The sequence below is a fragment of the Budorcas taxicolor genome, chromosome X (assembly GCF_023091745.1).
Source record: "Budorcas taxicolor isolate Tak-1 chromosome X, Takin1.1, whole genome shotgun sequence".
Lineage (NCBI taxonomy): Eukaryota > Metazoa > Chordata > Mammalia > Artiodactyla > Bovidae > Budorcas > Budorcas taxicolor.
Window position 1 is genome coordinate 29,348,760 of NC_068935.1, and position 15,574 is coordinate 29,364,333.

A 15,574-nucleotide genomic window follows, 5' to 3' on the forward strand; every position below is an offset into this window, starting at 1 on the left:
AGAAACAACCAGCAGTCTCCTTCCCAGGGTTCTTCCTCTGGCCCTCTCATAGCTACCCTGCCGGGGAGCAGGGACAACTCACTGGAAGCTGGCCACAGCCACCTTCCCAGCCTCCTCACCTCTCCTCGTTGATGCCACACATGCGAATCCGGTCAGAACTGGTCCAGTTGTGCACGCCGCTGTAGAGCGGTGCTGTAGAGATCATGACAGCCACTCACCACCAGCTAGGACCTGCTGTGGCCACTCCCCCTGGGGAAAAAGAACTCCCAAAAATCAAAACTTGTAACACAGACCGTGCTTTAACCACCTTTTACGCGGAAACACTGAAACAAATAAAGGTAATTAGAGTGCCAAAACATTAAAGCCATCTCTCTCACAAGCCTGACTGCTGTGGAAAATTAAGGTCCAAATGGGGACGAGGGAGCACCAGCTTTCCAGGAATCCATAGGTTTCAGGATGGAGATGAGGATGCTGTTAATCACCTAGAGTGATTTTTAAATTATCTGAAAGACAGATATGCATGAGTATTCGAGGAAATTCAATCTATTTCAGACAAGTGAGATGACAGTATATTTTTCTACACACATTTAGCCTAACCAACTACAATTAGAGGGTCATTCCCATATACGAACAGTGCATTGAAAGACTACTGGGGAATCTTTTTCTCGTCAACTCTCTAATCCATGAGTACTGAAGTATTTGAGTGACATTGCCAATTTAAGCTCTCCAGAGGAAGCACATGCTTGCTTTATAAGCCCTTCCAAACTATTCTAATTTCAAGTTAGGAGTCATATAGATATAATGCATATACCTAAGCTGGTTTAAAGCGCCCTTCAAATCAGATAACATACTCCTTGTGCTCTAACCACAAACAAGCAGACGGAAAACAATGCTCCATTAAGAACTGCACATGTCTGTCCTTGTCTCTCCTATCAGTCTGTCATCCCTATGACCTACCACCCCCCTTCCCCAGCCAGTGTTGGGCTCTCACTACTGACGACCAATGCAAAGCCAATTCACCTTGCAGAGAAATTGAGGCATCAAGAGAAAGATGTTTATCCAATGAGCTTGTCTTGAGACCCTCAAATTCGAGTTAACTTATTAGCTAAAAGCCTTATTCATCAAAGCTCAACTGAACAAAACCCTATGGTGATCAGAATTTTATGCTGTTCTCCACTGTTTAAAGAAGTAAATCATAGTAAAATACAGCTAACTCAGGGATTTGTTTCATTTATCCTTTATATGGGCTTCCCTAGTGGCTCAAATGGTAAAGAACCTGCCTGCAATGCAGGAGATCCAGGTTTGAACCCTGGGTCGGGAAGATAGTCCGGAGAAAGGAATGGCTATCCACTCCAGTATTCTTGCCTGGAGAATTCCATGGACAGAGGAGCCTGGTAGGCTACAGTCCATGGAATCGCAGAGTCAGACATGACTGAGCAACTAACACAGAAATAACACATCCTTTATACAACTTTTGGAGATTGTCCATATTCAACACAATATCATTTATTCAAAAAAATATTTTTCAAGCACCTACTATGTGCCACCACTGTCCAAGGTACCAAGGATTCAACAATTAACAAAAAAGACAAGAAATCCCCGTGTTCACGGAGTTTATATTCTAGTGGGATGAGATAGCCAATAAACATGTTAAATGACTATGTTACAGGATGTTAGAAGGTGATATAACAGGCTAAGGAGCAAGGCAATAGTGGGGGGGCAAGGAGCAGAATGGGCTACAATTTATAAGTGGGTGATCAGAGTAGGCCTTGCTGAGGAGACATTTAAACATCCTGAAGGAAGCAAAGATGCGAGCCATGTGAATATCTGGGGAAGTGCATTCCACAGAGGGAACCAGCTCGCACAGGTCCTTAAGGCAGGAGGTGCCTGCTAAGATCAGCAAAGAGCCCAGAGGCTGCAGGGCTGACGCAGAGGGAGTAGACAAGGGAAAGAGTCAGTGAGAGGAGAGCAGGGCCGCATCCTCTCCTTGGACTTCCCCCTCCTCCTGTGCCTGTCGCATAGGATAGCATAGGACACTGCTGCTTCGCCCCTTCCTTTATACTTGCCCCTTGCCTGGCTTTACAGACCCTGCACCTGTGGGCTTCTCTCCTGCCACCCCAGAAACCTGGCCCTCATCTTACTAAGTCTCTCCTCACCTCTGCCATGTTCTCCCATCCCTTCCCCTTCCCTCCCTCTCTGTTCCTACCGCCTCCTCTCTCCCTTCCCCCTCCTCTCAATCCCACTCTCTCATTTCTCTCTATTCCTCCTCATCATTCCCCTTCCCCCATTATTCTCCCGGCTGTCTCTCTCTCTTCCCCTCTCTTCTGCTTCTCCTCTTCTCTCTCCTTCAGTGCTCTCCCCTTCCCTCGCATCTCCTGCCCCAGTCCTTCCCCTCCTTTACTCACCTTCCTATTTCCCCTTTCCCCCTCCCCACTGCCTCTCCTCCCCTCTACTCTTAGTCCTCAGCCTCAGCCTTCAGTCTCCCTCTCTGTCCTCCTGTCTCCCCTGCCTCTCCAGCTGAAGTCTGCCTCTCACTGGCTCTCCCCAACCCCCCCTCGCCCTGTCTCCTTGTGTGTGTGTGTGCCCCATCCCTCCTTCTCTCTTAGCTCAAGACCTCCCAATTTCCACTCACCCCTTGGGCACTGATGACTCCCAAATCTGTATCTCTAGCCTGACCTCTCTCCTTAGACCCAGACCAGAATTTCCAGCTGCCAGCCACTTGCTGTTAATTAGATGTCCACCAAGCCCCTCAAACTCAGTGTGTCTCAAACCGGACTCATTATCTGTTACCAAGAACCTGCTCCCTACCCCCCATGCCCAGCATGTTTCCTATCTTAGTTAAGAGCACCACTATCCCCCAGCCTGGAAATCTCAGTGTTCAACTCCTCTCCCACACTACCCACATCCAATCAGGAGTCAAGCCTTAATAACAACATCTCTGTCCTCTCCTTCTAGCCCTCTCGCCCCTGGCCTGATGTGGTCCCTCATCATCCCTCACCCAGAATATTACAATAGCCTCTTAACTGGTCCCTCTGCCTCTAATCTCTTGATTCTACAATCAATTCATCTTCTAAAGCACCAGTTCGATCACATCGCCCCCTCTGTCTGCCAGAGCTTTCAACAGCTTTCCTCTGTCTTCAGAATCGAGCCTACATTTCTTAGCACAGCTTTCAGGGCTTTCCAGGACCTGGCCTTTAGCCTCCTGTCTGGCCACATCCTGCGCCCTCACCACTCGATTCCTGACCCTTCCCTGAACAGACCATCCAGTTCCAGGCAGGTTCCTCACCCTGAAATGGCCTCTCCTGTGTCCCCTCTTCCCCTCTGTCCCCCATCAAAGCCTAGCTTGAATGTCACCATGTCATCTCCCCAGCCCCCGTCCTTGGTCAGTTAACTACTCCCTGTCTGGTCCTCCCTAAACATTTCATTCCCATACCTACCACAGCACAGATTCTTGGTCCCTCTGCTGTGTGATTAATTGGGCATATGGCTCTGGTGTCCTTCCCCCACTCCCAGACAATCAGCTACTTAAGGTAAGAAATACCTTCTTTTCTGTCTCTGGTTCTTCTGCAATGTCTTATACATAGTAAGTACTTAGTAAATTTGTGTTATGTGGAAGTGAATCTTGGGTGAGAATTGAGGTGGTGACCCTGAGAAATTATAAAAGGCAAAAGAAACCCCCCAAAAAAGTACTCACCATGCTTACTATTTTTTAGAAACTGTACCTTAACAAAAAAACTCTGCCTTATCTACAGCACACCCTTCCAAGCTGCCTGATTCTAGCCTGGTTCATTGTCTCTGAGCTCTTTTGCACCTCTGTAAATTGCAGGTAACTGATGGATATGCAAACTCTGTCTTGTCCCCACGAAGTTTGGATCGACTTCCCTCCCCACTGTGGAAAAACCAGTTTTGCCTCCATCTGCAATTCAATTCCTTTACTCCATATAAATTTGTGCTTTTGGGACCTTTTTCTTTGAACCGACTATAAACATCTGTCTGGTTCCCTTGTTGATTAATGAGTAAAATAAAATCTTTAACATGTGCTCATTCTTAAATCTGTAAGAGACTCATGATTTTACCTTTCCATGAAAATTATCTTTAACATTTCTAAAACAGTTACATGGATTCACACATAACTTTAGAGAGATTTCAGCAAGGGGGTAAGACATCTCAGTTCACTAGGATCCCACTCCCTAAACATCCTGGTTAATCAAGTTTTGACTGTTTCTTAGAGTATCTTGGAATATCCTACTTTAAGGAATAACAGCTCAGTCTGTTGGCTGATCATCTTTTTTCATCTGTTCTCTCTGTGAGGCATTAGAAGACTCAGGCAATGGAACGGGCCATTCTTGTCATAGGACAAATTTTTAACACGAATTTTAACGCACGTTTTAGTGGCTACCTGAATTTTGTAGGCAGTGGATATGTCAGTCACCACGGCTTTTTCACCCTTAGGTTAATTTTTCTTCTGTTTAGAGGGGATTAGTAGTCTGTAGGACTTGGGACAGAAATCAAAGGAGAGAATCCTAGCATTTGGAAACAGAACAAGGTATAGAATATCATTACCTAGATACGGGAGTTTGTAGACAGCCCCAAGTTCCCAAATAACAATAAGAAAACAAGTAAAAACCAAAATAATGAGCATAAAATATATATTTTATGACTACTTAAGAGGGCAAACCTGATCCTAGAGACCTCTACTTGCACAAGATCCTGAAGATAGAGCATCAGCTTAAATCTCAGCCTCCCACTCCTCTATTATGATTTTGTCAGAGCAGCGCCCCTTCCTGTGTGAAGTCCTGTGCTGCTAATTAATAGTAGCCTTTGCAGGGGTGGGGAGGGAAGGGGAAGGGTGGAAAGCACAGTCAAAAGAGCATCAAGCTACATGGTCTACACAAGAAGGCAGGAGAGTAAGCAAAGGTAACTTCTAAAGAGGTACTGATGGTGTCAATGCCCACACAGGACAGGAAGAGTCAAGATGGACCACGCACACCAATATTTTTCACATCAGAATCACCAAGGTGCTGGTTCAAAAGACAGATTCATAGGTCCCAGCCCTCGAGATTCTGAACCAGGAGACTGAGGGTTCTGTTCTAAGTCCCATCAAGTTAATAACCACTCAACGGTACACACTTCTCAGGAGAGGTGAGCACAGAGGGAAAATCTTAGACATGTCACTCTTGGCAGGCTCCACTGGTGTACACACTTGGGGCCCAGCTTGCTTTCACTCATAGTGCCTGCACTCATGTGTGGTGTACAATTCTCCATCGGTCTCTCACTCCCTCTCTGATGGCAACCATCACATCAAAGGTGAAAGGCGAAGTTCCTGAAAGGAACTTGGAAGAAACCTGGTAATCTCAAGTGACCCAGGAAGCACAGGCACAAGGATACAAAATACCTCAAAGGATTTTCCCAGATGTCACAACCATGTAATTGTTAAGAAATGAACAGCTGCAGGGCCACAGAATCAAATGCAGCAGGACCACGGCAAGCCATCCCCACTTTGGGAGGGGGAGACTCAAAAGGCACATCCAACTTGTGGTGAGAACAAAGAACACATGCTCCACCAACCTGAAGTGCTAAGCAGTGCTGAAAAAATAAAGAAAACCGTCTAGATTTAGCAGGCACACGTACACATAAATAGAAGGACTGACCAAAATCCGAGGGACTGAATCCAACAAGCGGGCAGCAGAAAGCAGGTAGCCAGTCAGGATCACCACGCTATGAAACAGGGGAAATCAAAGAGAAAATGGATAATGGGAGAGCAATGGCCTTAACATGGTGAGAACAGCAGCTAAGCTTAGGGTGAGCAGGGAGTAGAAGAAAAACCGAAATGAGGTAGAACGCTTTCCCCAAAAAACTCCAAAAGCAAGAAAGAAAAACAAAACCCTCGAAGACAAGTGCAGGTATAAATGTCATAAAAGAGAAGCCCATGGCAAGTAACAACCAAAAAGGAAAAAATGAAATAGGGGAACCTGAAATATTTCACCATCGTGGGCCAAACTGAAACACTGTGGGGAAGCCCTGAAGACAGACATATCAGAAAAGTTTAGAGAGAATAGCTTCTCAAAAGGGGAAGAACATCAAATTGTAGCCCAAATTAGGGCTGGGGGAGTTGGCAATAGGGGACAGGCAGCGCTAAAATCTCCAAGATCCTATAGATTGGGTAGACTTTTTTGGTTCGGTTTTGAAAGGGAGATGCCAAAACAAGGAGATTTCACAACGACTACAAGCAAAAGCATGGTCACCCTGCATAGGAGGAAGAGGAGGACATGACAGGAGGTAACAGAGCATCTGTCTGACATTTTTAAAAACGAAGTAGACATTGTTAAAAACTTTTCATTTCCACCGTTGAAAATGACCAGACAGGTTGTTTGTGAGGCTAGTGGACAAGTTCCCCAGAATCATGTGGCTCCTTCTGTGGTCAAAGACCCCTTCCATGAAGAACAACTGCTGCTGGCAACGCATGTGACACAACCAGGGACCTTACACATAGCAGGAAACCTGCCCACTTACTCCTGCTTGGACTCTACCATCAAGACAGCAAATTAGAAACTCGAGATTAAGAGGGCCTCAGTTAAACGAAATCTGGTAGTACTCCCCCAGGACTCTTGGTTCACACTGCCTTGTGACCTGGAAGGAATTACAACCTTAAAAAAAATGAAAGAGCCGGAAAATATTCATCTTGAAGCCTGGCCCTGAATCTGTCCTCAAGAGGATAGGCGTGGCCAGTAGACAGTTAAAGAAGAAGGGTTGGGTCAGTGATGACTAATAAGTAAAGAAAACCAACTTTGGGACCTACTGCTCCAGTAGAAATTCAGAACTTTGGGGAAAGTTCCCGTAAGAGAGAGAGAGAGGTATTCACATTGTGATTTCACTGAAGCAAAGGCAAGGCCACCCCACTCTGCACTTTGGGAAAAGCGACATCTAAGATACCCGCCCCCTACCCCCACCCCAAGGAGACCCAAGAGCTCACTGGCATTGAGATCCCAGGGAACACAAAAAGGCCATGACTTCACCCAGTCACTGAAGTGCCTTTAGAGAGATGTCAAAATGTCTCAAAATCATTGTTTTCAATAGGAAAGTTTACACACATCCAACAAGGATAACTTCACCAGGCTTTAGATATGGAACCCCTACCATGGGTCTTACCCTCCTTGGCCCTCTGCCTTCTTTCATGTGTAGGACTAACATTCCTATTTCCCCCACTTAATATCTGAAACCTCAACCCCAATGAGGAAGTTCTTCCAACTTACATTCTTCTAATTTAATGATTCTCCATATAAGGATATTCTAATATTCTCCTCTAGCTTTTCCCTCAAAATCTATATCCCCTCATCTTTCCCTACCATTAACCAAATACCACTCCTTGGAACTCAAAGGGTCTGGTAAACATGCCCCAATCACTTTGCTTTCCTTCATGCAAAACAGGTTCCTCTACCACCATATACCACCACACACAAACATACACACAGATGAAATCAACTGAAAATAATCTGCTGGGCAATTGAAATGAGAAAGGGGTCCTTTCCCCTATTCATCCCCATCTTGTATTCTCGCATTTCCTAGTTACCCTGAGGTTTTTGTTTTTTTTCTATCCAAAAAGTTCCACCGATTCTACTCCAAGGCATCAGTCCTATAAGGGACATGGCATCCTGTTCTCAGATACATTCATTCCTGTGTTTACCGAGAAAGCTGAGGCATTGCCTGCAGACAGCTCTAGCAGAGACACCGTCATAGACTCCATACGTACCTCTATATTTGAAAACTTCACCTTATAAACATTTATGAGACTTGGATACAAAGGAATGTTAACTACTAAATGCATAAGAGCTTACTCACTCAAATGTCATTACTTCCAAAGTAGTCACCTTGGGAAGCTAGACATTGATCTCGAAGGATTGACCAGGGCTTGAGGTCTGGATCTTGATCTCCTTTGACATTCACAGCTGGTTGAATCCAGGGATGCGAAACTTGTGTGGCTGTGGAAATTTCTTTCTACTCTGCCATTTCGCATCAGCGACTTGAGAATTGCGGGATCTGATATCCATTTTGACATCCGAGGAGGTTCCTGGAACCACTCACCTACAGATACCAAGGGACGACATACTCTACTACCCAAAGCCTCAACTGTGGGGGAACAAGCTTGGAGGGCATTTTCAGCGCCTACTTCTCAATTATCTGAGACATCTTACTCTTGTCCAGTTACAATGTCATCTGCAAAAGTTGAGAATAACACAAAAGCACTTGAATGGACCAAAGGTAATCAATTCCAGCAGTGAAGTAGGCAAAAGTAAAATGTTTTAATCTCTCACATACATTTTCATACCACCAGATCATTTTAGTTTTCCACTCACTGCCAAGATATTTTTTTTTCCTGTTATTCAAATAGTACTCACTTTTATTTCCTACTGTAAGGACATTATTTTACTCCATTTAAAGAAAATTCCTCAACTCATCATAGCTTTAAACTGGACCTAGGCTCTAGGAACAAGATTTATACAACTTCTAGATGTCACAGATATCCAAAAAACCTAAATATCAGGAAATTAATCAATCCTTTTCCAAATGCAAACCACCTTAAAATGTCACCCTAAGTAACTAGGGTCATCCTTTGAGCACCTCTCGTTTCACTAGATCAAAAAAAAAAAAAAAATAAGAGCTGGTTTTCCTCAATTTGGTCTTCAGCAGGACCATGTGAATATTGCAGGTGTTTTTCACACTCCAAAGTTGAATCAATGTAACCTGAGACTTCAATCCCTTTTGTGATGCTTTTGGGTCCTCCCTGCAATAAACTGTGACAGTGGCTCTCAGGTTCTTCATTTCAGTATACAGCATTCAAGATATGGAATTTTTCACTTAAAGGTTTCCTCCTCACCAAGCTTTGGCCTTTCTTACAAAAAAAAAAAAAAGTCTCCTGGACCTCTTACACAAATATTTGGAGAGGCCATGTCAGCCTACTTTTTTTTCCCCTATTCTCTCACCCCAGACTATGGGCTTAACTCATTTTATAGACATTACTCATCCAAAAGTATACACATACATACACACATTTAGCTCACAGAATTTCAAACTCTCAATATTGGCTCAATCTGCTATCTATCTGTAGAGTTTTCAAGGCTAGGAAGATTTTCTACCTCTTTTAATAGCTCCTCCCAATAGTGCCTAGCACGATACAAGGCATGCAAAATGCACTTGATAATTAAATACTTGCTAAACTATGGGTAAAAATGGAAATCCCCACTACCCACTACCCCATACAGAAACCAAGAACAACCCCATGTAAAAAGCATTGGGCCTATGAATTCCTTTTACTTCCTGTGCTTCTCTCATAAACTTTCTCTTCTTTCTTCTCCTTACTTTCATGATAAAGAAATCACAGAAATAAAATAAAATTGGACTGGAGCAAAATAATAAAGTCAACTTCCAATCATCTGAGGGCGGCTTAGCCACAGCTAATTTTTAAACCCAGCCAACTTATGGACTGCCTTCTGCCACTTATAGTACATGTGTGCTCGGGGAACAACTCATTTTAATATTTGCCTAAGCAGAATATAAACAGGAAGGTAAATCTGCTGGGGAGGGGGACAGGCAGAGAACAATAATTCATTTCCAAAGTCAAACAGAAATCATTCATTTGTTCACTGATCTACTATTTTAAATTGTCCTGATATCACACTCTCCCTATATCGGCATAGTTGATTGTTGGCATCAAAGTCCACTTTGGCTGCAGAGAGGGACTATAGTTTATAGCCCATCATTTTCCCTGCCCAGAACTTTGGTTTGGGGATACCTGAGCTATTTGAGACGCTAATCTCTCCCATTCAATCGCTGATGAACATCCTTGTCATAGAGCCATCCCAGACCCAGGCTCTATCTATCAGCTCTTGTAGAAATTCCAGATGTCAGAGACAGCTGGAAAGCCCAACGAGTCATAATTAAACACGGCAGCCCTTTTCAGAAAGCAATGGATTTTTAAAATGTCATCCTGGTAAACTACTTTTGGGTCATTTTTAAACCATGGCCCAAAATGTGCCCTGAAGTTTCAACTGGATATACACCCTTCAGTTCCTGCCCTGAAACACTGAGCCATGTTACAGCACAGCTGTTAAAGAAGCTGCCACTTCCACCTCAAAGGTGGATGCAACAATGCAGTAATGAGCCAAGCTATTTCTTCCTACCACGTCGTAAATGCTAAATATGTCCTAATACAACAGGAATATGGAGAAAGAGCACAGAGCATCAAGATATAAGAGGAGCACTCAGGAGCTAATGACAGTTTTCTTTCTGCCACCACATTTACCATAGCATAATAAAAAAGGTAATGTTATAGGACACAATTGAATAAGAAAAACTAGTTACACTATAATATGAGATTATACTACTAGATTATACTGTAATACCAAATGCCATTATTGGGCACTTGCTATGGACCAGGCACTAGAGACACATCATCTTGTGTAATCCTCACAGCCCTGAGACTGGGATCATCATCTCCATTTTATAGATGAGAAAACTGAGGCTCAAGAAAGTTCCACACAACTAGGAAAGAGAAGAATGAGGACTCTAACGTAAGGCGGTATGTCTCCAAAGGCCTTCAGGTGAAGGCTAACGTCTGAGAACCACCGAACCACACTAACTGGTGTGTCGTGCCACCAAGCCCTGCTGAGTAAACCTCCGTCATGGTAAGATACCTAGTCACCTCTCAGGTCAGGTGTAGGGTGCGTCCACTCATGCTGGGTTCAGGGTCGTGCGTAGAACACTTCTCGAGAGAACTTGGAAAAATGAAAACCTGCTTGTTTTCCTTGTCCCTGGACACCAGCATTATAACAAAACTTAACTGTACCCTTAAATGGCACTAACACTAAGATTTCTAGGCATACGTTAGCAATGAGGTAACCAATTTTTGTTTCTTAGCAGACAGTCAAAGAAGCCTGAAACACAAAGCTTTGCCTGCCCCTCAGTACTCTCGATTTTTTACGGATACTTAGCCTAAAGTCTTCTTAAAATCCAAATGAAGATGTATCCTGACGCACACTCTTACGAATAAGCTGAAAATTATCCTATTTTACAAACAATAAACCATCTCTCTTCAAATTCATCACAATTCATTGACCAGGGAGAATATGACCTTGACACGCAGCCTGCAGCCACTTTTTAAACAATGATCCACTTTTTAAAGTTTTATGGGGAAAGGGTGGCTTCTGCTTTTTTTAAAAAAAAAAGAAAGAGGGAACCAGAACAGCATATTTGAATTATGGGGATAGAAACAAAGTTAAATTTTACTCTTGACCAGAATTCAACTTCAGTTCACCAAAGAAAGTTTTCATCATAAAAGAGTGCTTTTAAGTTATGAACAGTAGGAAAGCGTATGATTTAGAAAGAGAACAGGTTCTACGTTATTTTAAGGATGACCATTCAAAAACTGGCATTAATAAAGCCTAGTTTGTATGTGAGATTACATAAAATACTGTATAGCATCCTACTGCAATGGCGCCCCACTCCAGTACTCTTGCCTGGAAAATCCCATGGATGGAGGAGCCTGGTAGGCTGCAGTCCATGGGGTTGACAAGAGTCAGACACGACTGAGCGACTTCACTTTCATTTTCCCTTTCATGCATTGGAGAAGGAAATGGCAACCCACTCCAGTGTTCTTGCCTGGAGAATCCCAGGGACGGGGGAGCCTGGTGGGCTGCCATCTACGGGGTCGCACAGAGTCGGACATGACTGAAGCGACTTAGCAGCAGCAGCATCCTACTGGCCGAAAGGTAGATTACTTCTTATTACCTCCCTCTTTGGCCAGTCAGACGCTAAACCTTCTGGCAAGCAGAGACTCACATCCAACTAGAACATCAGCATTAAGAAATTTCCTCTCTTGGACTTCCCTGGTAGTCCAGTGGCTAAGACTCTGCCCTCCGAATGCAGGGGGGCCAGGTTCAATGCCTGGTAAGGTAACAAGATGCTGCAACTAAGAGTTCCTATTCTGCAACTAAAAATCCCACATGGCACAGTTAAAACCCCAGCTAAAATCTGGCACAGCCAAATAAACAAATATTTTAAAAAGAAATTTCTTTTCCTTTTGAAAACTCAAAGGTGTAGGGTCTTCCTTCTGCCCTTAATGTAGTCATCAGTGGCCTCTCCCTTTCACTGTCTATTTTACCCCGACAATTTCCACTTTCCTCAGCACTCTTTCCATTCCACTCTAGTGTTCACTTTCCCACCAAACTCAACCATGAACTTCTCTTCTCTCAATCCCGGAATGCTGGTTGATGTTGGAAAACAGCTCTCTACCATCTGAGGCCGTTCTAGCCCATCTCAAACTTAGCTCAGCCTAGAAGCAATGAACCACTCCAGCTGTCCAACCCCAAATTAACACCTCTTCTCCCTGCTCCCACCCCGCCCTCCCATTCTGGCCCAAGGCTCTCAGGCCACTGTGCTTCATCCTGTTTCATTCTGGAATTTCCATCATTCACCTCCCTATATCTAGGATTCCGCCCACTTGCAGACTGGAAAAACTGGTGTATTCCCTCTTTCTCCTTCTTTCAAGGCCATTCTACTAACAATGGTGAATTCCTACCCCCATTCTGTATACTTACCTTAGTTGAGATTTTATAATTAATGCCCAGACTTGTTAGCCCTGGATCCCAGCTAACCTCTGCTTCCTGGGCCCTCCCAGGGCAGCGGCCATCAAAGCAAGTTTTTATGTTCCTCACATCAACTCCAGACGATATCTGAATAAACACCTTCCTCCTCTGGCTCATTATCCCACCCTCTTTCTCTATTCTGCATTTTTCAGTCTGTATAGTATCTCTAAACTTCCTATTTCCTTATGTGTAAATATATTTCTGTTTCTTCCCATATATCAGTTTTTCTCCCTAGCCCTACTTTTACTCAAGATCATCCTTCTCTCATGGGGTCTCAAAGAGTCAGACATGACTTAGCAACTGAATGACAACAATATCCTTCTCTCTCGCCCAAATCTTACTTATTCTAGCATGAAAGTTAAGAGTCTTAAAGGGTCTTCAAACTTTACTTTGGAAACATTATCCTGGAGATTTTAAGGTTCCACTTTTTCCTAGTTGGCCCTAAAATGGGACCAGTGATAACCACATCTCTTCCCTCTTCACTGCCTATCCAACCCACTTCTGACTTCTCTTTTTGCCTTCCCTCTTTCTAATATTCAAATCCTTTCCTCCTATAATTCTGTTCCTCTAAAAGAATACGCTCTCTAAAACCCATAATCCAGATTCATCATGTTGAGAATCTTCCCCCCAACTCCCATGTAGTGAACTATAGCACGAATAAGGCAAAGAGATGTCTGGAGGAACCCCTTTTGCTTCCCAAGAAAGTTTACACTCCTGAGAAAGAAAGGCATCCTCCTTCCCTCCCTATCCTCTCCTGGTAAATCAATACAGCCAAATCTACAAGTGCCCTTGGTACAGCCACCATTTCCTGTGGAACTGCCTTCCACTCTGCCCAATCCAGATTCCAACTGCGGGGCTTGATAGGGACTCAGCTTTCCTCTGCCCTAGCCTGACAATCTGCCATCTCCTCCTTGTGACCTAAAGAATGAGCCCTCCTTAACCCAGACATCAGAGTCCACCCCACTTCCTCCATCAGCGACTTCTCAGGGCCAGAACATAAAAAAACCTACCTACCTTTGCTGCAAATCTAGCGATAGGGTCAGCCCTCTTATTAATGATGCCAATGTGAGTAAGGCTCTGTGCCCCATGGCCTGTGCCTCTTGTTCCTTACATCCACCCCCAGGGCAGCTGTCTCACTTGCCGTGTCAAAAGATGAGTCTGCCTAGCAATGTCCACACAGCTCAGTCAAGAGGGCCATGTCCCTCCTCAACTCCATCAGCCTTCAGATTCTCTTAACTTCCATAACCAAGCCTCCTGCTTCTCCTAGCTCCCCCAGTCTTTCCTACTAACTTTGCTGCTCCATCAATATTTAACAGGTTCCTCACTCTACATTTTGCTTCTATTTGGAGTCCCTGGATGATTTTTAGGATTAGGTTACCCCCATTTAATCCCCAATGGAATCCTCCAAATTTCTTTCCTACATAACTGTCCTCTTCAGTACTACATGGTGACATCACCATCCAATTTAAGTACCCCTAAACTCTGCTCCATTGTGCTGCCTACCGTGTCTCCCAAAATAAAGCTTCCCCTCTCCCAACATTCAAGGACAGGACAGGTAAACAGAAAATTAAGTGGCCTTTAAAGTCCCTTCCAATGCTGTAATTTTATCATCAACCTAATCCACTCCCAACCCCAAACGCATCCTGCATTCATTTCCCCTGAAATACGTTTCAGCGGAGTGACTGTGAGAAATAGCCTTCTAAGCTGAAAGACCCACGGGCTAACCAGGCTAGCACAAACCTACCAATGCACCCAAGAAGTGTCACCAAACATTTTTGCAATTGTACTCCACCTCTGTGCCCAACCGCCTGGAGAGAATTCATTCGGCTGTCGCAGAAGTTACCAGGCTCCCTTCCCACGCTAGCATAAAGAGCCCCTAAATTGGGTTAGACTCCTGGACTAGCCTCGTCCTCACCAAGATACACTTGTCCTTACTGTCTACTCCAGGAGACACCAAGAATGAGTAAGTATCACCGCATCAACAGCTTCATTCAGACAACGTCTAAAATTTTCAAAACAATAAAACAAAAACAGTGCTTCCACCGCGGGTGGGTGGGAGGGTGGTACAGAAGCCCCCACCCCCTACACCGGCCTCCGGGGTTTGCAGTCTGCTTGCCTCGTGCCTTTCCCTTGACCAAGTCTTTCCCTACAACGATCTCCCCCACCTCCATAACTCGAAATCCCCAGCTGAGGTGCGGCCGGCTCCTCCCAGCCTTGCCCCGGACGTCCCTCTGGCCCAGCCTTCCTCTCGGCGGGACCCCGGCGAGCAGGGCCCCCTCCATCGTCCAGTTCACCTCCCGGTCCCTTTCCGGGCCCCTGGGCACCCCCGCAGGGCTCTGTCCCGAAGCAGAACCTCGACGAGCCAAGCCCACGAGGCCCGTCGCGGGACCCACCCCCCGCTTCCTTCTCCCAGCACCTCGTCCTCCATGCACCCGGCCCCCGGGGCTCTCCGTCGTCTTCGTCCGGGCTCGTACCGCCCCCCGTCGGGGACTCCACCCCCCGCCTGCCCCCGCCCCCAGGCCGGCCCCCTCCCCACCGCGCGCCGCCGGCGCCCTCTGCCCCGGCACGGGACTCCCTTTGGCCTCCGTTCCCCGCCCAGAAGCGGTGGCGGCGGCGGCAACGGCGGCGGCGGCCCCAGCAGGAGCAGCAGCGGCGGCGGCAGCGGCGGCGGCGGCAGCAGCGCCGCCCCGGCCCCGCCCCGCCGCCCGCCGGAGCCCCACGCCCCGCCCGCCCGCCCCGCCGCGGGACTGCTCCCCCCGAAGCCCACCACTAAGCCCCCCCGCACTCCCCAGCCGCGATCCGTTCGAATCCAGCTCAGCCGGGCCTGCTGTCCGTTCCTCACGCCCCTCAGGACCCGGGGTGGGGGAGCCCTGGGGTTCGTGGCCATCCCTCTCCCTCCTTCCCCAAGGGCTGAGGGATTGCCCCTGATCCCG

The 15,574-nt window shown here is 45.9% G+C and overlaps 1 protein-coding gene across 2 annotated transcripts in view; it reads right to left on the reverse strand.

Moving 5' to 3' along the window:
• Positions 1 to 15,574, reverse strand: part of BCORL1 (BCL6 corepressor like 1) — a 59,511-nt gene that overhangs the window by 40,377 nt on the left and 3,560 nt on the right. The window contains exons 1-2 of one of the 2 annotated variants that reach the window (XM_052663104.1): positions 14,434 to 14,495; positions 120 to 249 (exon numbers count right to left, since the gene is read on the reverse strand). In XM_052663104.1, coding sequence (XP_052519064.1) covers positions 120 to 205 — 86 coding nt within the window. In that variant the 5' untranslated portion in view covers positions 206 to 249; positions 14,434 to 14,495. Of the gene's footprint in view, positions 1 to 119; positions 250 to 14,433; positions 14,496 to 15,574 lie in introns of those variants that run through there. The other variant, XM_052663103.1, reaches the window with a different exon arrangement.